At 44.0% G+C, this 25,703-nt stretch overlaps 1 protein-coding gene across 1 annotated transcript in view; it reads left to right on the top strand.

Annotated features, from left to right (window-relative positions):
• LMNB2 (lamin B2) overlaps positions 1–25,703 on the top strand; it is a 92,091-nt gene that overhangs the window by 44,707 nt on the left and 21,681 nt on the right. The window contains exons 4-7 of the mRNA XM_056569909.1: positions 11,403–11,528; positions 12,461–12,631; positions 12,898–13,023; positions 16,739–16,959. Of these exons, the coding sequence (XP_056425884.1) occupies positions 11,403–11,528; positions 12,461–12,631; positions 12,898–13,023; positions 16,739–16,959 (644 nt within the window). The remainder of the gene's footprint in view (positions 1–11,402; positions 11,529–12,460; positions 12,632–12,897; positions 13,024–16,738; positions 16,960–25,703) is intronic.

Genomic DNA, 25,703 nt, shown 5'->3' with positions numbered 1-25,703 from the left:
TCCTGGGCTCTTCATAAGAGCCTCAGCCTCTCAAGTCTGCAAGGCGACTACCTGGTCGTCGTTGCACACTTTTACTAAATTCTACCAGGTTCATACCTTTGCATCCGCGGAAGCTAGTCTGGGCCGTAAGGTGTTGCAGGCGGCGGTGGCCCAGCCTGCCCCTTGATTGATTTCTGTACCGTAAAATCCTTTTCTCAGAGGATCCATTGGGGGACACAGCTCCCACCCTTTCTTTGGTGTTCTGGTTTTGGTTACCTGTCCGAGGGTGTATTCAGTTAATGTTTTTTGTTCTCGTTACCTCGGACTGGTCTTGGTTTTTTGCCTCTCGGTCCTCTCCTACTGCTTCGGGACTAAACTGATTACCTCAGACTCTGTAGGCGGGTATTTCCTGCTGGGAGGAGCCGACTTTTTTGTTTCCTTAGTATCAAGTATCCTAGCAACAACAGCATACACCCAAGGTCTGTGTCCCCCAATGGATCCTCTGAGAAAAGGATTTTACGGTAAGACAAAAATCCCTCTTTAATCATTGCATATTTTTGGTGATGAAAAAGTCCCATAAAAAAAATATAGTTTTAACACAAAGTTTTGCAACAGGTTCCCCCTGATCAGCTCTACTGAGCTACTGTCACTTGATTTTTTGCCATTTTGGATGCCACAATCAACAGCCTGATCAGTGATGTCCGGTATTAGCTATGCGTCCCAGCTGCTGAGAGCCGCAACTAAAGGAGTATAAAGCAAGTTTTGCGCCTGAGCTCTTTTCATGGACCTGCCAAAAGGCTGCACCATATATATGCTACGTTCACACGGCTGTTGACTTCAGTCACGCTTTTCTCCCATCACTGCTTCCTTAACCCCTTAAGGACCGGAGGTTTTTCCGTTTTTGCATTTTCGTTTTTTGCTCCTTGCCTTTAAAAAATCATAACTCTTTCAAATTTACACCTAAAAATCCATATGATGGCTTATTTTTTGCGCCACCAATTCTACTTTGTAATGACGTCAGTCATTTTGCCCAAAAATCTATGGTGAAGCGGGAAAAATCATTGTGCGACAAAATTGAAAAAAAAAACGCTGTTTTGTAACTTTTGGGGGCTTCCGTTTCTACGTAGTACATTTTTCGGTAAAAATTACACCTGATATGTATTCTGTAGGTCCATACGATTAAAATGATACCCTACTTATATAGGTTTGATTTTGTCGGACTTCTGGAAAAAATCATAACTACATGCAGGAAAATTAATACGTTTAAAATTGTCATCTTCTGACCCCTATAACTTTTTTATTTTTCCGTGTATGGGGCGGTATGAGCGCTCATTTTTTGCGCCGTGATCTGAAGTTTTTAACGGTACCATTTATGCATTGATAGGACTTATTGATCACTTTTTATTCATTTTTAAATGATATAAAAAGTGACCAAAAATGCACTATTTTGGACTTTGGAATTTTTTTGCGTGCATGCCATTGACCGAGCGGTTTAATTAACGATATATTTTTATAATTCGGACATTTCCGCACGCGGTGATACCACATATGTTTATTTTTATTTTTATTTACACTGTGTGTTTTTTTTTTATTGGAAAAGGGGGGTGATTCAAACTTTTAATAGGGGAGGAGTTAAATGATCTTTATTCACTTTTTTTTTCCACTTTTTTTTTGCAGTGTTATAGGTCCCATAGGGACCTATAACACTGCACACACTGATCTTCTATGTTGATCACTGGTTTCTCATAAGAAACCAGTGATCAACGATTCTGCCGGATGACTGCTCATGCCTGGATCTCAGGCACTGAGCAGTCATTTGGCGATCGGACAGCGAGGAGGCAGGAAGGGGCCCTCCCGCTGTCCTGTCAGCTGTTCGGGATGCCGCGATTAGCCGCGACTATCCCGAACAGCCCGACTGAGCTAGCCGGGAACTTTCACTTTCACTAAAGGGTTAATAGCGCGCGGCGCCGCGATCGGCGCTGCGCGCTATTAGAGGCGGGTCCCGGCTTCACTATGACGCCGGGCCCGCCGTGATATGACGCGGGGTTACTGTGTAACCCCGCGTTATATCAGAAGAGCAGGACCAAGGACGTACCGGTACGTCCTTGGTCCTTAAGGGGTTAACAGACCATACTACTAACGTATGCAAAAGGATGCCATTCTGTGGCAACCTTTTGCATCAATTTTTCATCCGTTAGTATGAAAAGTCAGCCACCTACAGACTCCTGCAGGCGGGACGACTACTACTACTACTACTACTACCACCATCATGGAACAGACTTGTTTTAATGATGGGAGTAGTAGTTCCTGGCTGGGGAGACTACATTAGTGCTTGTACTACTACCCCCATCATGGAACAGTCTGTTCCATGTTGGGGGTAGTAGTACAGGGGCTGAGGGATTGAGTGCACTTATAATGTTCCCCCTGCAGCGCATTTATAATGTGCCCCCCGCAGCGCATTTACAATTATATGCCACCGCAGCAGCGCTATGTGTCAAAAGTATTCTATCAGCAGCGCATCGGGCCAGATAATGCTATATGTCTGCCCCTTCCCCCACAGCACATCTATATACATATGCCCCCGCAACGCTGTGTGAAAAGTAATCTTATCAGCAGCACATCTGCTGTCCGGCTGCTGGCCCCATGCGCTGCTGATAGAATGCTTTTCACATAGCGCTGCGGTGGTATATCATGAAAAATGCACAAATCTTCATTTTCAAAACCCAGCTGGGAGCCCTGAATGGCTCCTCGGTACCGGCCTTTCAGGACTCCCGTAAAAACGAAAACAAAAAACTCTTTACATCGCAGGGGAGTGGAGCATACTGCACGCTCTCATGCTTAATAACTTCTGTTCGCATCGGGTCTCAGAAGTGAGACCCGGTGCGATCAATCCCTCAGCCCCTGTACTACTACCCCCAAGATAAACAGACTCTGTTCCATGATGGGTGTAGTAGTACAAGCGCTAATGTAGTCTCCCCAGACTTCCAGAGCCGGAGGAACTACTACTACCATCATGGAAACAAGTCTGTTCCATGATGGGAGGAGTAGTAGTCCCTCAGCACTGCAGGAGTCTGCTGATGTCCCCATTTCTGAGCATGCTCGAAAGTAATATGTTCAAAAACTGATATTATAAACCGGGTGCAAATGGATGCCCTTAAAGGGTCATCCGTCTGCCATAGACTTTAAAGTTAAATTTATAATATCTGTTTCTATTGTTGTTTTTGACGGGAGACAAAATGCTGCATGCAACATCCCCCCAAAAAAATAAAAAGGAACAGGAAGCAAACGGGTGATAAAGGATAGTTAAAAAAAAAAAATCCCGTTGACATCAATGAGATTATTTCACAGCCGTTATCAATCCGTTTGATAGTTTTCCAAACGGGTTGCAAACAGGAGCAGACAACTGTGTGAACGAGCCCTAAGAGGTTAAAGGGGTTTAAAAAAAAAAAAAGGCCTACCTTCCACCACTCCCCCAGTGACTCTGGTATTGCTGTTTTAGTTGCAATTATCTTCCTGCTTCTGGGGCTCGACAAGGAACACTGCAGCCCTGCCAATCATTTGCCAAGGTGCAAGACTGCGAGACCCCAACCAATGGGGGAGTGGTAGGAGGAAAGTCCTGGTTTAATTTAGTTCAGTTCCAATTTTTTTTTATTTGTATAAACTCCGGCATTCTGGACTTTTTGATTGAAAAATATAAATTTTGGCAGAATAACCCCCTTTAAAAAAAAAAAAAACACTTTTTTTTTTTTCTCTCCCTCGGTCGCTCTTCATTGGGGGACACCTAAACTGATGGGTATATGCTCTTGCCACTATGAGGTGCTGAAAGTAGGAAAAAAAAGTGGAATGCTCCCTGGCAGGATATACCCGCCCACTGGAAGTGAGGTAATCAGTTTTAGCATGTGTCAGCAGGAGGCAAGACACATGTCTGGGAGCTCTCACAGACCTGGTCTTTTATTTTATTGTTTTCTAGTTAAGTACGTCTAGTAAGGTTATTTTTCCTTTATTTTTCTAGGTGGGGCAACAGGAGCATGGCGCTACCTGATCTCCCACGGTGCATAAGAGTGAGCCGTCAACCCCTTATCGCCACCGAAGGTTGTACCCTGGGTCCCGTTCCCCCACTGCCCCGGCCTACCTCGCGTTACGCCAGGTTGTCGCAGTGTGGCAGTAAGCTAGCTGAAGACCCCCGAGGCAAGTATAGCCAAGTACTAGGTAGGCATACTTTATTGCTTCCAAGGCAGTAGACAGCGGGAGCCCTTTATCCCGGCCCACTATCGTTCCCTACCTCGGAGCTGTGTGGCGGTTTAGTATGCGCATCTATTTCACGTTGCTATGAGCAGTCTCTGCTCCATGATAGTGTCCCTGCATAAGGGACATATGTTCTTGCAGCCAGCACTTTGCAGGGCGCCTTGTGCCCCATGCTTACTTCCATATTATTCAATAACCTTATACAATTTTTTTTTTAAGTCCTTTTTGGGTGCTGTCTAGCAACCTCTTGTGGCCACTGTTTTCTTCCATGCTAACTCTAGTGGCCTATAGCTATTACAGCTTTTTGGCGATCTTAGCCTAAGGACTGTATATGGGGTCCCCTTTATTTGCTTCTGTACAGGACCTGATATGACAAATTCAATTGAGTAGCTTGAGGTATGCATCTGGCATACCTATTTTCTGCTGGGTTGTCAGGGAGTGTCTGCGATCTGCCGTGGCTGGTCTTTCACTGGGATCTTACGATCCCTCGGAAGATTTTGGGGATTCCATCAGTGAGTGTTTTACTGTACCGCTGGGTGCCATACCATGTCTGCCCATGGCCGAATCCGGTCCCTTCTACACCCCCCCACCACCATGGATGACACTGGCCGAATGCCCTTCCAAGGGCATTGTCTTTCCTGGCGGACGCTAAAATAAATGCTTTTGCATTTTCTCCTAATGGCCACTGGTCACCCATCAAGGGAGTGTGCCTGTACTGTACGTGCAATTAGGGCTGGGCGGTATACCGGTTCATACCGAATACCGAAATTTTTGTGGCTGCACGATATGAATTTTTCCCATACCGCAATACCGGTTGGGCCCCTCCCCCTTGGGAATGAATGATCAGCCCAGCGCAGCGCTGCGCTGTCCCCATATTGGGGAACTAACCCTATGTGACCTGCCAGCGCTGTTCTGCTCCCCCCCCCCCAAATCATGTGACCCGCCAGCGCTGTTCTGCTCCCCCCCCCCAATCATGTTACCCGCCAGTGCTATTCTGCTCCCCCCACCCAAATCACGTGACCCGCCAGCGCTGTTCTGCTCCCCAGCCCGGCGGGATACTACTCGCATATGTCACCCGCAAGCACTGCCCTCCTCTTTGTTTGGGGCTGCCGGCGCTGGAACTCTATACTGTACGCCAATGGTCTCCAACCTGCGGACCTCCAGTTGTTGCTAAACAACTCCCAGCATGCCCGGACAGCCAACGGCCACTGCTGTATCCCTATGCCCGGGCTGCAAAAGATAAAGAAAATAAACTTTAACTTGCCTACGTCGGCCTCACGCTGTTCCTTGGGACTGGAACGTCGGACAGCCATCAGCCTATCACCGGCCAGAGCGATGTCCCTCCCCGGCAAGTGACAGGTTTAACGCACGGTCATGCAAGAAGCCGGCCAGAGCTCCTTATTTGACAGTGGGCTCAGCCTATCACTGCCCAGGGCGGGACATCGCTCTGGCCGGTAATAAGCTGATGGCTGTCCGACGTTCCAGTCCCAAGGAACAGCATGAGGCCGACGTAGGCAAGTTAAAGTTTATTTTCTTTATCTTTTGCAGCCCGGGCATAGGGATACAGCGTACAGCAGTGGTCTCAAACCTGCGGACCTCCAGCTATTGCAAAACTACAACTCCCAACATCTGGAGTCCTCCAACAAAGAGGAGGAGGGCAGTTCTTGCGGGTGACATGTGAGTAGTACCCCGCTGGGCTGGGGGGGGGGGGGTGTAGCAGAACAGCGCTGGCGGGTCACATGATTTGGGGGGGGGGGAGCAGAATAGCGCTGGTGGGTAACATGGTTTTGGGGGTGTGTGTGTGTGAAATACCGTTATATACTGTGGAACCAGCATAAGTTACAAAAAATACCATGATACACACATTTGGTCATACTCGTACCGCCCAGCTCTACGTGCAATCTATCCCTCCTCCACAGGCTGCCGCATCTGCGGCCAGTGCGAGGTCCCAAAGTCCAGTGCGAGGTCTCCGTGGAAGTGTCCCTGCACAGGCAGGGATTGTATCTGTTATCAATAATCCAGACAGTAGTCTCACCTGTCGCTCATCTCATAGATTCTGCAGCTGAATTTCGGTACCCCACTGGTAGTGCGAGGTGTCCGATGGAGTGACTTGTTGTATACCATGGACCCATACCAGTAAGCCAGACAGTGGTCTGCGAGGTTTTATCGGCTGCCTGTCACTCATCACGTGGCTGATGCATCTGCAGCTGGAGTTCCGATTCCCCACTGCTGTGCGCGGTGTGAAGTAAACCAATGTGTCCTCTGGACCCTATACAGGGTGGTGGAGATACTATCCATGGCTTCTAGACCTCCTCTCCCACATGCGACAGAGCAGTACAGTAATCTCCTATCTGGCTGTCATCCCCTTTTAGCCAGCACCTGGAAGTGTACTTGTTTAGCCAGACTGTTGTCTGCACAGTTTCCGCCGCTGTTGGTCTTACCTTTTCGGCTGCCGCAGGCATAGTCAGGTTCTCATACCTCACTGCTGGTGTGAGGAATCTGGATGAGGCTCCCTGCAGTAACACGGGTCTGATGTCAGCCAGCCTTCCTCCTACACCCCAGGGCGCCCGTTAGATCGCCCGCACTACCGTACCCCACTTTCTGTGGGAGGGTTCAAAGGAGTTGTCCTGTGCATTCAGGAATCCTATACCAGTCAGCCAGATGGTTGTCTGCATGGCTTACTACTACATTGAGTCAACTACCATACACTTCCCACACCGTGGACAGACGTTCAGGTAACCCACTGCCAAGGTGTAGGTTCCAGCCACTTACCCCATGTTGCTCACTTTCCTTGTACAGTGCACTGCATACTGGTTCGTAAGATTCTCTACTTTATTAGGTCCCGCTGTCGACTGGTGGACCACTTTTGGTGTGTTTCTGGATGCTGGGTCCGGTGTGGCCATGGTCCCTATGCCATTATAGCCATGGTTTCACCAGTTGATCTCCCCCATTCTTGCCGCTCCCGCGACTGCATCCCGCCCGTTGACTCACTTTCCAGGTGAAGTTCCACACAGTGTTTCTATGTGGCTTCTTTGGACCTTTTTATACCTTTTATGTCAGACTGTCTGTATATTTCCTTTCCCACATACATCCTTCATCCAGTCCTGGTGTGTAACACCATTAGGTGATGGGGAGTGGGAGTTTCCATGGCCTTTCACAGCAACAGCAGCGCTCTCTGTTCCCCTTTCTTTAAATAATTGTTTATTTTAAAGAAGTTTTTTTTCAATCTTTTTATACAACATATGTGGTATAGAAAACAAAGTACTTCATGTAATAAATTTAAAGAAAACAAAACAGAATCATATGTTCAAAATGGTAATATGTATGACATTTTTAAGTTGAAGGCAGTATATTCCTCAATGTGTGCATAAAGGGAAACAAAATGTGGTTGGTTTGGGGTATTTAAATATTAGTATCTAGAATGCATAAAGATTAAGTGGTTCAGCGTAAACCAGATATATGGTCTATCCCGATAGGCCAAAATCATTGCACCATCTACATATTATGTTGAGAGAGGAAATATACCCCTAGAGGACATAAAGAATATATGAGGAAATCAGGAATAAGGTAAAAGGAAAAATAAGAATAGAGAAAAGGGAAGAAACAAATTAAGAATAAAAAGAGAATTGGAGAATTATATCTGCACGGTCTCATACTGTGGAGGGAGTTAAAAACTAACTAGGCTCTGTATGATTCTTCCTCCCATAGGTCCCAGGGTCGCCATGTCGTGTAGAGTTCAGACATGGTATGGTCTATAAGGGCAGAGAGAGATTACATCTGCCTAACTTCCTTACTCCTGTCAATTAATGCCAATAAGGGTGGCGTCTCAGTACATTGCCACCGCTACGCTTTAAGGCATTTAGACGCATTTAAGATGTGGAGACACAGTTTGACTTGAAAGTTAAGACAATTCGGCAGGAGAGTAAGGAGGAATATGGAAGGATCCATTTGTACCAGATATCAGTGGTTCGTGAATATTATGTACTCTTGACCAAAAAGGGACATTCCCAAAATATATGCGGGAGAGACCCTTTATCTGTCCCACACCGCCAACATGTTTCAGAAACTTGGGGGGAAACATACATCCAGGGTGTGGTACGAAAACATGAGTATTTTAAATTGATTTTCCTTATGCGAGACACACGAAGATTTGGCGGCATAAGACCAAATCTTTTGCCAACACTGTAATGGAATGGGTTTACCCAGATAAATCCCCATTCATACATGTAGAAAGTGGGAATCTTAAGTCCAGATCAGTGGGTGTAACAAAGAGGGTTGAAGAGCAAGAGGGTTAACAAGGATTTAGGTGATTTCAAGAGAAATGCAAAAGAGGATTTCTCCCAGATATTGTTAGTTTCATAGAGCCCAGTAGGTCTTTGGAAGGTTTAGTTGGGTTCCAGGTCCATGTATGGGAACTGAGAGGGGTGGGTGAGATCCCCTTTTGTTCAATTTCGCACCACCTGTGAAAAATTGAGAAAGATCACAAAGCAGGTAGTCCTACATAAATGAGTAGCCATAAAATACTCATAGAGGTCAGGGAATGCCAGACCACCAAAGTTTTTAGGTGATACCAAAACCGACAAAGGGATTCTATGACGTCGCCCTTTCCATACAAATTTTTATGTGACGATTGAAGTCTTTGCAAGATTTTTTGGGGAACAGGTCTGTTCCCCTTCCTGAGAGGGCCACGTTGGTCTGCTAGCGGCATGTTTGTGACACACGGAGTGTTGAGCCTATCTTACATACTGCCGGATTTTTGGGATGGCTTTTTTTTTTTTTTTTTTTTTTTTTGTGTCCGCAGTCTTGGTACCCCACTACTGTCATGAGGAAAGCATGTCTGTGTCCATACATATGCTAAGGTCCCTCTGCACATGTAGAGCCCACTTTTCCTTCTGTCGATGGGTGTACCTCAGGCCTTCCTGTGATCTTTGTTGCCACAGGTCTGCGGCGGTTGAGCTCCTCCTCTTTTCTGACATGGAGCCTGATGGGCGACACATTCATTTCAGCACCCCCCCCCCCCCCCCCCCCCATGCCTCCAGGTATCTTCCTTGGTTCCTTTTGAAGGGTGGCTCAGGTGCCTGCTCTGTTCCCTTAGTCACGACCGTGAGGGCTCCGTTGGCACCCATCTGGTCCAGGGCTTTACCCCGTTGGGATGTCCCTCTTTACGCAGTTTGTTGCTGTGTGTATGCTTCTTACTTACATTCGTAATCATGACCTTGCATCCTTGCCCAGCACCAGTGTCCAGAATTTTGATCTCTCTGGAGACTCACATTGGCTCCTTTTCTACCTCGATTTGTTGTCGCAGAGTTCATGGGGGCTACTTCCACGCAGTACTTTGTCCTGTTGCCGTAGGGCGGCATTTACCTGCTCCTTCAGTACCTGGCACACTTTGACAATCCCCTTTTCTCGGCGTACGGGTTTCAGGGAGCCCGAGTGTCATTTTGCCTACCCCTTGTTTTTTTCCCCTCCGCTAGGGAGACTATTTTGCTGGGTGCTTTTCTACTGCCAATATGCAGCCATCTCTCTCTTCCCACGATATAGGTGGGGTTTCTTGCTGGCCTCTGTTTTTTTGTTTTTTTTTGCTGGAGCATTCAGAAGAGCCTTTCGCTGTACATGCTTGTGTGCTTATTGACCACTATCTCGGCCTGGCTTTCTTCCTGTTTCTTGGTTATTTACGGCTTCCCATGCAGCCTTGGCACTCTCCTCTGCGATCTTTATGCGATCTTGTATGGCTCAACGACCGCCGGTCTAGCCACAGTCTGTTGTTTGGGTCCTTCCAGTGCTCTACTCCTTCCTCGGCACAATCTCCCTGGAAGAGTGTGTTCATCCTTCCCTTTGTCAGTTGCTCTGCTCTGATACCACAGTCTTCTGGCGTAATCTTGCTGTACCCTGAACCTGGGAGTCCTAGCTAGGTTCCCTTTTTGTTTCCCCCTTCGTTCCCGTGCTGACAGGATGTTACTTCTGAGTGCTCTGGTCTGCTCAGGCCGCTGGGGTCCAGGACCAGTTAGTCTCCTTGTCTCGGACACAGTCATAGGATGCTGTGGCGTGCCTTATTTTCTAGGTCAGTCCTCCCGGTTCTTTGGGACTTGGTGATCGTTGAGGTCTCGGGCATGTGTAGTGATCCTGCCCAGACTACTTCACTATCCCTTTTGTGAGGCGGTCTTTCTGTACCGTACTTTTTCTTGTCTCTACACGGAAGTTTTTCATCCAGAGCGTTTTGCCGACATTGGGTTTCCTTAGCATTCAGGTATATGCCTTACAGGAGTCTCAGGAGCCTCCAATTCGCATGTCTGCTGCTCCGGTATTCCGGGATACTCCTTTTCAGTGATGCCCTCCTCACCAGTCGAGCCATTTTCTCCTCCCGGAGAGAGAGCTTTTTTTAGAACTTTTTTTTTACCAAAAATTTATCAAAAAATGGTTTTAAAAAGTTTTGTATAGGCAAATATGGTAGCAATAAAGTACAGATCACGGCGCAAAAAATAAGCCCTCATACCACCGCTTATACGGAAAAATGAAAAAAGTTATAGGTCTACAAAAAAGGGGGATTTTAAACATACTAATTTAAACAGTTTGCGAATTTAAGCACAACGGTAATAGAAAAGTATGTTATGGGTATCATTTTAATTGTATTGACCCAAAGAATAAAGAACACGTCATTTTTACTGTAAATTGTACGGTGTGAAAACGAAACCTTACAAAATTGCGTTTTGTTTTTTTTCTTTTTAATTTCCCCACACAAATAGTATTTTTTTTTTTTTTGGTGGCGCCATACATTTTATTGTAAAGTGAGTGATGGCATTACAACGGACAACTGGTCACGCAAAAAACAAGCCCTCATACTAGTCTGTGGATTAAAATATTAAAGAGTTATGTTTTTTGAAGGCGAGGAGGAAAAACCCAAATGGGCTGAGTCCTTAAGGGGTTAATGGGCTGTATGTAAATCTGGAGGTTTTGGCAAATGACTTACAGAACCCACAAATTTCAGTTTGGGGGCATGTACAAAAAGCTCTGTATATCTATTAACTAATGTTAGGCACCTTAATGTGTCAGTCAATAAAGTGCAACTGTCTTGTAACTGACTCTTTAAAGTTCAATTGGCTTTATAGGGATACAGGTAAATTTCTGTCTGCATTTATATATTTATGTTAATTTCAATAATGAGTATGTTCTGTCACTAGGCTGAAGATGCTCGCTCTGTTGCAAAGAGGCAATTAGAAAGTGAGACTTTGATGCGCGTGGACTTGGAGAATCGCTGTCAGAGTCTGCAAGAGGAGCTGGAGTTCAGAAAGAATGTATATGAAGAGGTGTGGTAATTTCACCCTTTTAGTGCTATGTGCCATACACTTACAACTAAAGGTTTGACAACATAATCATGGGATGCGTTTGTGTTGTTATGGAGGCCCTGCACTTTTTCAGCACCTGTTAGGCTCATAGCTGATATTGCTGCATCTGAATTATAATACTGCATGGTGAATGCAAAAAAGTGCATAATTATTGTGGCCATCTCGCTGCCCCATAAAAAATATAATAAAAAGATAAGGTGATCTGAAAGTTAACACCACAGAAAGATACCAATAAAAAAACTGCAGCTTGCTCTGCATAAGACCTCACACAGCTGCATCGAAGGTCTGACTGCCACAATATTATCCTTATTAAATATATATTTTTTTTTTTTTTTTTAAGGCTTAGTTTTTGTTATGTCTTACTAATTTTACAAAATAAAGTTTTGGCTTGCCATAATTTTATCAACCAGCATAAAAGATAACTTGGCTTCAAAACACAGCTGCAAATCTTTTTTGTATATGTTCTTTTTCTTCATCCTATCCCACAAAAAATGCTTTATATGGTTCATTATAAATATAGGTGAGGATAAATTAAACAAAAATGCTGTGAAAAGCATTCAAGATACTGATACCCATTAGATCATGGGTAGAAAGAACATCGGTAGGACTGGCTGATTGTTAAATGAGACTAGGGAAGTCTAGAGTCCCATCAGGGGAAAGCCAGGGCAACTCTATAAAACATATATCTTACTCTTCGTTTGCCTGATGCCTGATTTATTGTTCTTTTGGCAGCAGCTTATTACCCTGTTTCTTTTGAAGCACATGCATGCTTTCCAGGAACAACTATACATTTGTATGGGGTGTCCTGGAGGATGCCAGCTTCCTTTATGCATACTTGGCAAAAACTGTTCATTACAACTTTGTTCCAATTTAACTTTTATTGAAATTTACAGGAGTTTAGAGAGACAAAGAAACGCCATGAGCGCAGTTTTGTAGAACTAGATAGAGGCCAAAAGTATGAATATGACTCAAAGTTGGCACAAGCCCTTGAAGAGCTCAGGAAACAGCACGATGAACAAGTTAAACTGTACAAGGAAGAAATGGAGCAGACTTACCAGGCAAAGGTAATACAGAAGTATCTTTTGGAATGTTTTGGATTTATTTTTTTCTGCTTGGTTTTTAATGTCCATTGAAAAGAAACCCATTGGTGCACTGTATTAAAGCAAGTTTGCTATAAGGAAATTCAATTGATGAGTGTTTTTGCATAAGAATTCGGTTACCTTCCTGTTTATAGTAGGGCTGACTTTGTGGTTTAGTTGCTGTCATTTATCCACATACTTACTGCTGTAAAACCTTCACTCTTAAATGGACAAATGTCTTTTATTTGTAGTTGGACAACATCAGACGTTCCTCTGATCACAATGACCAGGCTGCAGAAACGGTCCGAGAAGAGCTGAGTGAGGCACGAATGAGAGTGGAGTCACTTGCTTACCAGCTTACGGGTCTGCAGAAGCAGGTACAATATTTACTTGTCGTCTTTGCTCTTTGAGTAGCAGTGCTTAGTTATATGCAGTAATAACTTGGAACAGGTAACATGGTTTCCATGAAAGTTTTATTGAATATTAATGCAGGTGGATGTTTCAAAACAATTTTAACACTAGGTTCCCGCATATGTATTCCCACATATATAGTTAGTTGCATTCCAGCTGTTGATAGCCTATGCAACTGGAATGTGATTATTTATGATCCTCTCTAATGGTGGATTGTGCTAGTGCAATGCCGTTAGAGATCGTACTAATATTGTGCCAGGTGAATCTTCCTGAAGGGAAAGCTTAAAGAGAAGCTTTCACTTGCTAAAACAATAAGAGTGCAATGTTTTGCAGTGCCACAAAATAGCAGGAAACTCCATTTAGATAAATGGTGTTCCATGCAGATAAATGGTGTTCCGATGATATCACAGGCTGCAAATGTAGCCCAAAGAAAAGCATGTTGATAGGCCTTGTCCTTTGCCCTTCAAACAATCCTCTTCATACACATCACTGATGATAGCAATCTGATGGTCAGGAGGCCATCTGTGTGCAGAGAATTGCTGGGAGGAAAGAGATAATGTAATCCAAGTTTTGTTCCTGTAGGAGGATATTTAGATAGGAGACATTTCTGACACTTGCCTGCAACTTCCAGGCGCAATTTGGTATTTTGTGAACAGTGCTTTTTTGAGCATGATAGTGCACCATTTTACATGGCAAAAGTGATCGTTTAGTGGCGAGGTAAGAAAAACGTTGACTTTTTAAGTCCATGGCCAAGAGACTCCCTGTATCACAAACCTATTGCGAACTTGTGGCCAATCCTCAAAGTGGTTGGGCAAACAGACAGTATTTATGAAAACCCATTCTTACCTAATTAGTGCCTTGGAGTTTCAGTCAGGATTTGGCCCAGAAACTGAGATTCAGCAGGCCAGGGCAAATTGCTGAAGTCTTTAAGAAGGGTTACACTTTAAGGGTAAAGTCACACATAGCGCATCTGCAGCGTATTTGACACTTCATATGCGCTACTGACTGTCCCTTGAGTGAGCCGTCTCCTGTGCCAGTGTGCCCTGCATTCTTTGTGCGTATGCACAGTGTACTCGGACATAGCGGCTGCTCGTGGTCGTACCCCCTGCTCCAAGCTAGAACAAGATGTCTGAGTAAACTGCATATGCACGCTTGACTCACAGATCTGTGTGTCTGCTCGTAGCGCCGGACTGCTGCTACAAGCAGACAACCCAGGACACACACACAGACCCACTCTAGGGATGGTCAGTAGCGCATCCGCAGAGTTAAATACGCTGCTGATGCGCTATGTGTGACCCTACCCTAAACAGTAAATCTTTGCAAAAACTTGATATACTGATCAACTTTTGTATACTATAGAAACATCTGACTTGAATTATTATAATTTTTTTTAAACACTGAAGAAGCTAAATTTGTGTTGGTATCAAAGCTATTTTATTATTAGGTGTGATCACCCTTTGTCTTCAAAGCAGCATCAATTCTTCTAGATACACTTGCTCGCTGTTTTTTAAGGAACTCTGCGGGAAGATTGTTCAAAACATCTTGGAGGACTAACCACAGATCTGTGAATGTATGCTTGCTAGAATCCTGTCTCTGTAATCCCAGACAGATTTTATGGTGCTATCAGGGCTGTGGGGGCCATATCATAGGGCTGGGCAGTATACCGGTTCATACCAAATACTGAAATGTTTGTGCTGCACGTTATGAATTTTAACCCATACCGCAATACCGGTTTGGCACCTCCCCTTTGGGAAATACCGTTATATACCGTGGAACCGCCAAAAGTTAAAAAAATACCGTGATACACACCTTTGGTCTTACAGCCCAGCCCTACCATATCATCACTTCCAGTAATCCTTGTCCTTTTGAAGATAGTTCTTAATGATTGGCTGTATGTTTGGGAGCATTGTTCTGCTGCAATTTGTAGCAAATTGCACGGTTTCCTGGTAGTGTTGCATGATGAAGTATCTGCGTCAATTACTCAGCACTGAAGACTAGGGGTGTGAATCGCCAAGAATTTGGCGATTCGATTCGAATCGCGATACCAGTGTGGCGATTCGATATATTGCGATACAGTCTAGGTGACGATACATCGCGATATATCCCGATACATCGCCCACCTGGGAGCATTCATAGATCCCAATAGACGCTGCTGTCAGCTTTGACAGCGGCGATCTAGTACTCCGGTGCTCACTTTTCTCATGTTATCCCGTCCGGGCTGCAAAATAAAATAAAACGCACTTTATCTTACCTGCCAACGAGCCCCCGGAGCTCCGGTACAGGTGTTCGGTCCCCGGGCTGTATTCTTCTTACTTCCTGTTAGTCCGGCACGTCACATGGAGCTTCAGCCTATCACCAGCGGAGGCGGGACATCACTGCGGCCAGTGATAGGCTGAAGCTCCATGTGACGTGCCGGACTAACAGGAAGTAAGAAGAATACAGCCCGGGGACCGAACACCTGTACCGGAGCTCCGGGGGCTCGTTGGCAGGTAAGATAAAGTGCGTTTTATTTTATTTTGCAGCCTGGATAGGATAAAATGAGAAAAGTGCGCACCGGATACTCCTTTAATAGCCAGCCGCGGCGATTGCCGCATGCTGGCTATTAGCGGCGGCCCCCGGCTACTGAAATCAGCCGGGGGTCGCGTAGTACGGAGCGGGCACGAGTCGGAGCCCGCTCCATACACCCAGAGCGACGCCGTGTCAGATCCGGCCTGCCCGGCTACACAAATGTGGAACTTTTATCTCCTGATGCCCAGGACATGACATGCTTTTCCAGGCATCCGCAGATAAAAATTCCACATCCCTAAAAGAATCGATTCAAAAATATTTTGAATCGATTCTGTATCGGCAAATGAAAAAATCGCGATTATCGCGAGAATCGATTTTTTTTCTTACATCCCTACTGAAGACACAATTTAACTCTGAATAAATCAACTCCTTTTGCTAAAAACCAACCAAAAACTTGCAAGGAACCTCTGCTATATTTCACTTTTGCCTGTAGACACTTACTTTTGTACCCTTCTCCAGCCCTTCAGTGAACAGACTGCCTTCTGTTAAAGTCAAATAATAAAAAAATTGACTTGGCTGTCCAGAGCACCTGCTGCCATTATTCTGCAAGCTAGGTATGGTTGAGTGACTTGGCTTTGATTCCATAAAGGTATGACTTTTTTGGCAACACTTCTGGTCAGACTCCTCTGAACAGTAGATGGATGTACCTGGGTCCTACTGGTTTCTGCCAGTTCTGAACTGGTGGCACAGCTGGACATCTTCTGGTTTCGAAGGGAAGTAAGCATGTGTCTTTCATCTGCTTTACTAAGCTTGCATGGCTAAACGCTAATCTGAGGTACTCAATATTGCGAGTTTCTTTTTGCTTCTTCCCAAAAAAAAAAAAAAAAAACTGGTTGAAACCCTAGTCTACTCTGAAATCTTTCCCTGGGCTGACGCAGTTATAACTTCCTTGTGTCTTCCACAATATCACCTTTTTGTAGCATAATGTAGCTGTTCCACGTCAAATTTTAAGCCTCCTGCAAAGCTATCTTTTTTTAGTTAGTTAATGGCCTGTGTTTCAACCTACAAATAAAAATGGTCATTATGACCTGTTTGGTATAACTGGTTAAACATACATCTGACTATAATCTTACAAAAGCCCTTAAAAGAATTAAAACATTTTTTGTTTTTCAGTTAAATGCATCAGAAGATCGTGTTCGTGAGTTGGAGGAGATTCTATCCAATGAACGTGACAAATACCGCAAACTTCTGGATCACAAGGAAAAAGAACTTGCAGCCATGAGAGACCATATACAAAGACAGTTGACAGAATATCAAGAATTGCTAGATGTCAAATATGCCCTTGATATGGAGATAAATGCATACCGCAAATTGTTAGAAGGAGAAGAGGAGAGGTAAGAATGAAGACTATATGTGAGCATGTAATACTGCTTAAACAGGGATGCTAGTTAATAAGTGAGGCTGAACTGCTGTAAAATAAGTAGGTATGCCCTTTACTAATACATTGTGCTCAGTAAATAATGCAAGTTGTGCCCACTTACTTAGAAATATTAATCATGCGTCTCCAACGTGATAAATGCATTCTTGGTTATTAGAAAGTTAAAAATAAAGAGAAAAAAAAAATAAAGAGAAGCAAAACTTTTAAAAGGAAGGGCTATTGTTACATTTTCTGTAAAAAAAAAAAAAAAAAAAAAATACAGCAGCTTATTGTCTTAGGGTGCATTCACACCACGATTGTGCAATACGGTCACCAGCGGTACTTAGCCCATCAGGATGTTTAAGTCCTGTACATGACTGCGAGCATAGGAGCGATGATCACAGCCAGGGATCCGCCGGTAATGGCCGACATCCGCGATCGCACGGATGTCTGCCATTAACCCATCAGATGCCGTGATCAGTACAGATCACGGCATTTGCAGGAGTGCGGTCAGAAATATGGATGATCTGATTGCCCGCAGCGCTGCCGCTGCATTCCGATTGTTCAGAACGGCACACGTAGGTCCCCTCACCTACCTTCGCCTCCTTCCACGGGTCTTCTGGTCTGAGATCAAGCAGACCAGAGCAGATGATGACCGATAACACTGATCAGTGCTATGCCCTATGCAGAGCACTAAACAGTATTAGCAATCAAAGGACTATTAAAGTGTAAAAATAAAAGTGAAAAAAAGTAAAGATGTGAAAAATCCCCTCCCCCAACAAAAATGTTAAATTACTCTTTTTTTTCCCCCATTTTACCCCCATAAAGTGTGAAAAAAATAATTTAATACAGATTTGATATCGCTGCGTGCGTGCGTGAATGTCCAAACTATTGTTATTGATCCCGTACGGTGAACGTTTAAAAAAAAAAAAATTATAATAATAATTTGCTGCTTTTGTCACGTTTTATTAAAAAAAAATTATAAAAAAAAGTTTTATATACACAAATGTGGTATCAATAAAAAGTACATATCTATTACTCTTGCTTGGCTAGTTATCTCCAATGTTGTATGTGCCTTTACTTGCTGGCAAGACTTTCTCTTGCTTCTTTGTCATTGTTGTGATTCGTATTTACTTAATAAAAACATTATTCTGTAAAAAAAAAAAAGTACAGATCATGGTGCAAAAATGAGCCCTCATACCGCTGCTTATACGGGAAAAAAATGTTATAGGTCGTCAAAATAGAAGGATTTTAACCCCTTGGGGACGGAGCCCATTATGACCCTAAGGACGGGAGCATTTTTTGCAAATCTGACCACTGTCACTTTAAGCATTAATAACTCTGGAATGCTTTTACTTATAAATTTGATTCCGAGATTGTTTTTTCGTGACATATTCTACTTTATGTTAGTGGTAAATTTTCGCCGATACTTGCATCCTTTCTTGGTGAAAAATTCAAATATTTCATGAAAAATTTGAAAATTTTGCATTTTTCTATCTTTGAAGCTCTCTGCTTATAAGTAATATGGATATTCCAAATAAATTATATATTGATTCACATATACAATATGTCTACTTTATGTTTGCATCATAAAATTGATGAGTTTTTACTTTTGGAAGACACCAGAGGGCTTCAAAGTTCAGCAAAAATTTTCCAATTTTTCGCAAAATTTTCAAAATCTGAATTTTTCAGGGCCAGTTCAGGTTTGAAGTGGATTTGAAGGGTCTTCTGGTTAGAAATACCCCATAAATGACCCCATTATAAAAACTGCACCCCTCAAAGTATTCAAAATGACATTCAGTCAGCGTTTTAACCCTTTAGGTGTTTCACAGGAATAGCAGCAAAGTGAAGGAGAAAATTCAAAATCTTCATTTTTTACACTGGCATGTTCTTGTAGACCCAGTTTTTGAATTTTTACAAGGGGTAAAAGGAAAAAATCCTCTTAAAATGTGTAACCCAATTTCTCTTGAGTAAGAAAATACCTCATATGTGTATGTCAAGTGTTTGGCGGGTGCACTAGAGGGCTCAGAAGCGAAGGAGCAACAATGGGATTTAGGAGAGTGAGTTTTTCTGAAATGGTTTTTGGGGGGCATGTCCCATTTAGGAAGCCCCTATGGTGCCAGGACAGCAAAAAAAAACCCACATTGAACACTATTATGGAAACGACACCCCTCAAGGAACGTAACAAGGGGTACGGTGAGCCTTAACACCCCACAGGTGTTTGACAACTTTTTGTTAAAGTCGGATGTGTAAATGAAAAAAAAGAAATTTTCCACTAAAATGCTGTTTTTTTCTCCAAATTTTACTTTTTTACAAAGGGTAATAGGAGAAAATGCCCCCCAAAATTTGTAACCCCATTTCTTCTGAGTATGGAAATACCCCATGTTTGGACGTCAAGTGCACTGCGAGCGAACTTCAATGCTCAGAAGAGAAGGAGCGCCATTGAGCTTTTAGAGAGATAATTTGTTAGGAATGGAAGTCGGGGGCCATGTGCATTTACAAAGCCCCCCGAGGTGCCAGAACAGTGGACCCCCCCACATGTGACCCCATTTTGGAAACTACACCCCTCATGGGATGTAATAAGGGGTACAGTGAGCATTTACACCCCACTGGCGTTTGCAGATCTTTGGAACAGTGGGCTGTGCAAACAAAAAAATTAAATTTTTCATTTTCACGTACCACTGTTCCAAAAATCTGTCAGACCCCTGTGGGGCATAAATGCTCACTGTACCCCTTATTACATTCCGTGAGGGGTGTAGTTTCCAAAATGGGGTCACATGTGGGTATTTATTTTTTTGCATTTATGTCAGAACCGCTGTAAAATCAGCCACCCCTGTGCAAATCACCAATTTAGGCCTCAAATGTACATAGTGCGCTCTCACTCCTGAGCCTTGTTGTGCGCCCGCAGAGCATTTTACGCCCATATATGGGGTATGTTCGTACTCAGGAGAAATTGCGTTACAAATTTTGGGGGTCTTTTTTTCCTTTTACCTCTTGTGAAAATAAAAAGTAAAGGGCAACATCAGCATGTTAGTGTAAAAAATTTACACCAACTTTTCCTTTTCATAAGGGGTAAAAGGAGAAAAAGCCCCCCAAAATTTGTAGTGTAATTTCTTCCGAGTACGGAGGTACCCCATATGTGTCCTTAAACTGTTTCCTTGAAATACGACAGGGCTCCAAAGTGAGAGAGCACCATGCGCATTTGAGGACTAAATTAGGGATTGCATAGGGGTGTACATAGGGGTATTCTACTACAGTGATTCCCAAACAGGGTGCCTCCAGCTGTTGCTAAACTCCCAGCATGTCTGGACAGTCAGTGGCTGTCCGGAAATGCTGGGAGTTGTTGTTTTGCAACAGCTGGAGGCTCCATTTTGGAAACACTGCTGTACAATACGTTTTTCATTTTTATTGGGGGGGGGGGACAGTGTAAGGGGGTGTTTATGTAGTGTTTTACTCTTTATAAGGTGTTAGTATAGTGTAGTGTTTTTAGGGTACATTCACACTGGCGGGTTACGGTGAGTTTCCCGCTAGGAATTTGCGCTGCGGCGAAAAATTTGCCGCAGCTCATACTTGAAGCAGGAAACTTGCTTTAAACCCGCCCGTGTGAATGTACCCTGTACGTTCACATGGGGGGGGGGGGGGGGGGGGCAAACCTCCATCTGTTTCAAAACTACAACTCCCAGCATGCACGGTCTGTCAGTAAATGCTGGGAGTTGTAGTTTTGCAACAGCTGGAGGCACACTGGTTGGAAAACCTTCAGTTAGGTTCTGTTACCTAACTCAGTATTTTCCAACCAGTGAGCCTCTAGCTGTTGCAAAACTACAACTCCCAGCATGCACGGTCTGTCAGTACATGCTGGGAGTTGTAGTTTTGAAACAGCTGGAGGCACACTGGTTGGAAAATACTGAGTTGGGTTCTGTTACCTAACTCAGTATTTTCCAACCAGTGTGCCTCCAGCTGTTGCAAAACTACAATTCCCAGCATGTCTGATCACAGAAGGGCATGCTGGGAGATGTAGTTATGCAACAGCTGGAGGTACGCAACTACAACTCCCAGCATGCTGAGACAGCTGTTTTCTGTGTGGGCATGCTGGAATTTGTAGTTTTGCAACATCTGGAGTGCTACAATTTAGAGACCACTGAACAGTGATCTCCAAACTGGACCTCCAGATGTTGCAAAACTACAACTCCCAGCATGCCCAGACAGCAAACAGCCTGTGTGGGCATGCTAGGAGTTGTAGTTTTGCAAGATCTAGAGGGCAGTATAGAGATCACTGTGCAGTGGTCTCTAAACTGCAGACCTCCAGCTGTTGCAAAACTACAAATTCCAGCATGCCCACACAGCAAACAGCTGTCTGGGCATGCTGGGAGTTGTAGTTTTGCAACATCTGGAGGGCTACAGTCTAGAGACCACTATAGTGGTCTCAGACTGTAGCCCTCTAGATGTTGCTAGGCAACTACTCACCGGCTTCCGTCGCATCCGGGAGCAGTCCTCTTCTGCCGCACGCCGCCGCTGATCCCCGTCGCTCCGCTGCCTCTGGAGGGGTAAGTGGTCTCCGGCGCTGCTCCTCTTCGTTTTCCCCGTTCTGCCCCGCCTATTGTGGGAGAGCAGGACGGGGAAAACGAAAGTAAACCCCTCCGCCCCAGATCTGCTATTGGTGGTCACGTCTAGACCACCAATAGCAGAGATAGGAGGGGTGGCAACTCTGCCACCTCACTCCTATCGCTTTAGGGGGATCGTGGGTGTCTTAGACACCCGCGATCCCCCTTCTATTCCGGGTCACCATAGACCCGTAATGACCCGGAATCGGCGCAAATCGCAAGTGTGAATTCAAATCGCAAGTGTGAATTGCGCCGATCGCCGACGGGGGGGGGGGGGGGGGAGGTTGGGGGGGGGGGGGTCTAATGACCCCCCTGGGCATTTGCACGGGGTGCCTGCTGATAGATATCAGCAGTCACCCCGGCCCGGTCCCCGCCCGGCGCGCAGCGGGGGCCGAAATTCCCACGGGCGTATGGATACGCCCTTCGTCCTGAAGTACCAGGACGCAAGGGCGTATGCATACGCCCTTCGTCCCCAACAGGTTAAACATACTAACTTGGTAAAAAAAAAAAAAAAAACTTTTTTTTTCTTTTTTTTTAGCGCAACAATAATAAAGTATCTAATCATGGGTATCCTTTATTTTGTGGGTCAATACGATTAGAAGAACACGTCATTTATACCATAAATTGTACATCGTGAAAACGAATCCTTCCAAAATTTGCTAAATTGCAGTTTTCTTTTTAATTTCCCCACACAAATATGCAAATATTTTTGGTAAAATGAGTGATGTCATTACGCAGGACTACTGGTTGCGCTATAAGCAAGCCCTCATACTGGTCTGTTGATGAAAATATGGTTAAAGTTAAGATTTTTAGAAAACGAGGAGGAAAAAAATGAAAATGCAAAAATAAAATTGGCCTGCTCCTTAAGGGGTTAAGGACCAAGCCCATTTTCACCTTAAGGACCAGAGCGTTTTTTGCACATCTGACCCCTCTGGAAGTCTGAGATGCTTTCACTTATGAATATGATTCCTAGATAGGTTTTTTTCGTGACATGTTCTACTTTATCTTAGTGGTAAATTTTTGTCGATACTTGCATCGTTTCTTGGTGATAAATTTAAAAATTTCATGAGAAATTTGAATTTTTTTTTATTTTTCTAACTTTGAAGCACTCTGCTTGTAAGGAAAATAGACATCCCAAATAAATTTATATATTGATTCCAGGGATCGACCGATTATCGGTTTGGCCAATATTATTGGCCGATGTTCACGATTTTGGACATTATCGGTATCGGCAATTACCTTGCCGATAATGCCAACCCCCCTGACCAGGGGGGGGGGGGGGGGGGGGAAATGTGGAGGAGACTGCTTAGCCGATAACTTATACCGATATTCCGGTATAAGTTATCAGCTTTTGGCCTGAAAGGTCACAGATTATCAGTACCTGCCCCAAAAAATCAATATCTGTCGATCCCTAATTGATGCAAACATAAAGTAGACATATTGTATGTGTGAATCATAAAGTTCACATGTTTTTACTTTTGGAATACGTAAGAGGGCTTCAAAGTTCAGCAATTTTCCAATTTTTCCAAAAATTTTCAAAATCTGAATTTTTCAGGGACCAGTTCAGTTTTGAAGTGGATTTGAGGGGCCTTTGAAATACCACATAAATAACCCCATTATAAAAACGGCACCCCTCAAAGCATACAAAATGACATACAATTCAGAAAGTTTGTTAACCCTTAGGTGTTTCACAGGAATAGCAGCAAAGTGAAGGAGAAAATTATAAATCTCCATTTTTTTTATTTTTTAACATGTTCTTGTAATCTTTAGAACAGTGGGCTGTACAAATGAAAAATTTAATTTTCAATTTTCACGGAACACTGTTCAAAAAAATCTGTCAGACACCTTTGGGGTGTTAATGCTCACTGTACCCCTTATTACACTACATAATGCGTGTAGTTTCCAAAATGAGGTTACATGGGGGGGTCCACTGTTCTGGTACTGTTTGGACACATTCTCTCTCCAAAAGCCCAATGGCTCTCCCTCTCTTCTGAGAATTGTAGTTCGCCCACAGAGCACATCCACATATGGGGTATTTTCACATCCAACTCGTCCCTCCTGGAACTCTGATAACCGTTCCAGCCAAGTCGGGCACCCGTAAGCCTCCCTCTGCCTGAAGGGACACTTGGTCTGCCCATGTGCAGGACTCTTGGGTCCGAGAGGACGTTTCAGACAGCTATCTGAGTTTGCTTCCCTTCCAAGGGATTGCTTGTTTCGATCCCGCCCCCTCGTTATACTTCCTTGGCAGTGGCTTTTTGGGTCGTGCTTCAGACCCTTGCTCAGAGTGATTGTCCCAGTTCCTCCCAAGGAGCATGTTTCCAGGTTCTATTCAAACCTGTTAATCATCCCCAAGAAAGTGGGTTCCGTCCTTCCGCTCTCGGATCTGAAGATCCTAAACAGTCACCTACTCCTATGTAATTTCCGTATGGAGTCTCTCCGTTCTGTGGTAGCATCCATGGATCAAGGGGAGTTTCTTTACTCAGTGGATATCAGAGACTCTTGCCTTCACATCCCCATTTTGCCGGCACATCAGCACTATATCCACTACACCGTTCCAGAGGGCCATTTTCAGTTTGTAGCCCTTCCCTTTGGCCTTACCACTGCCCCAAGGGCTTTCAGCAAGGTCCTGGCAGCGGTGATTGCCATCCTGCGAGCCTGGGGTGGGTCTGTGATTCCCTACTTAGACGACCTCCTGGTCAAGGCTCCAACCAGGGCCCAGAATCAGGAGAGTCTCTGTCTCACTCTTCAGACCTTGTCCTATTTCGGCTGGGTGATCAATTGGGACAATTCCAACCTGGTTCCCACCCAGTCTGATTTTCCTGGGACCCCAGTTTGACACGGCATCTGCCCGGATTCAGCTTCCGCCAGACAAGTGGCATGCTCTGTCATCAGGAGTTCGCCTCCTCAGTCGCCCTGTTTTAGTTTCCATTTGGTTCTGCATGGAAGTCCTGGGTCGGATGATGGCGGCCATGGAAGCTGTCCCCTTCGCCCAGTTTAATTGTCGTCCTCTTCAACTGGCCCTTCTGTCCCGGTGGGACAAGTTGAAGATTTTCCTATCCTTGGTGAAGGAAAATATAGATTTTATTAAAGACAAAACGCGAGTATTATGCTTTTTAAACCTCTTTTACTTACTCAGCAGCAAAAGAAATACATATATAAGATGATATGTATGATAAAAAACTTTAAACGTAAGGTATAGCGTAGCCAAACATGCTACCTTTCACATTAGCCAATAGTAACACAGGATACATAATAAAGGTGACAGTTTGTATAATATCTTCCTCTTCTTTTTCTGCGAAGGTAGTAGAAGTATAATAAGAAAAAACAAGTCCGATAATATAACAGGGATTTTCTGGAAAGAATTTTCTTGAACATGGGCAGCTTGTCAAACTGGACTAGTAATTAACATAGTATGAATTCTTGAATGTAGGTCTCGAAGCAGGAATCCATGCATAATGAAGAAACTTCGTCCAACAATAGAAGTGTCGTCTGGAAAGATGTCATCTTTAGACAGCTGTGAAATAAATTAGAAATGTTATAGGGATGGGATATAAGGGAGGGATAATACTCGCGTTTTGTCTTTAATAAAATCTATATTTTCCTTCACCAGGGATAGGAAAATCTTCAATTTTATAACAAGACAAAACGCTCCTATTATGCTTGTTTAAAGCTAGAGAAATAAATACATACATCTAAGGACATAAGTATAAAATTTACAATAAAACCATAGAAACATGAGAATCAGGTTTAAAGTAGAACGTTTTGAATGTAGAGTCCGAAGACCAATTGGCAGCTTTGATTATATCAGAGAGGGAAGCACCAGATTGAAACATTTTTGTGGAAGATGCACCTCTAGTAGAATGGGCCGTGAATGTTGAAGTGTCAATACCTGCCATGGTCATGGTAAGTTTAACCCAACGAGCTAAGGTCGTGGAAGAAACAGCATTGTGAGGTTTACAATAGGATATCAGTAACTGAGAGGAATAGGCAGAACGTAAAGATTCCGTCTTAGATTCATAAGAACGTAAACAACGAACCACACAGAGTTTAGGGTGATGAGGAAAAAACGGATAAAATACCGACTGTAAGTTGGTCTTGGTACGACGATAAACGGTAAATA

The sequence above is a fragment of the Hyla sarda genome, chromosome 1 (genome assembly GCF_029499605.1).
Source record: "Hyla sarda isolate aHylSar1 chromosome 1, aHylSar1.hap1, whole genome shotgun sequence".
In the NCBI taxonomy this organism is placed as follows: domain Eukaryota; kingdom Metazoa; phylum Chordata; class Amphibia; order Anura; family Hylidae; genus Hyla; species Hyla sarda.
The sequence above is the reverse complement of the archived record's forward strand: the minus strand, read 5'-3'. Positions and strand labels throughout refer to the sequence as shown.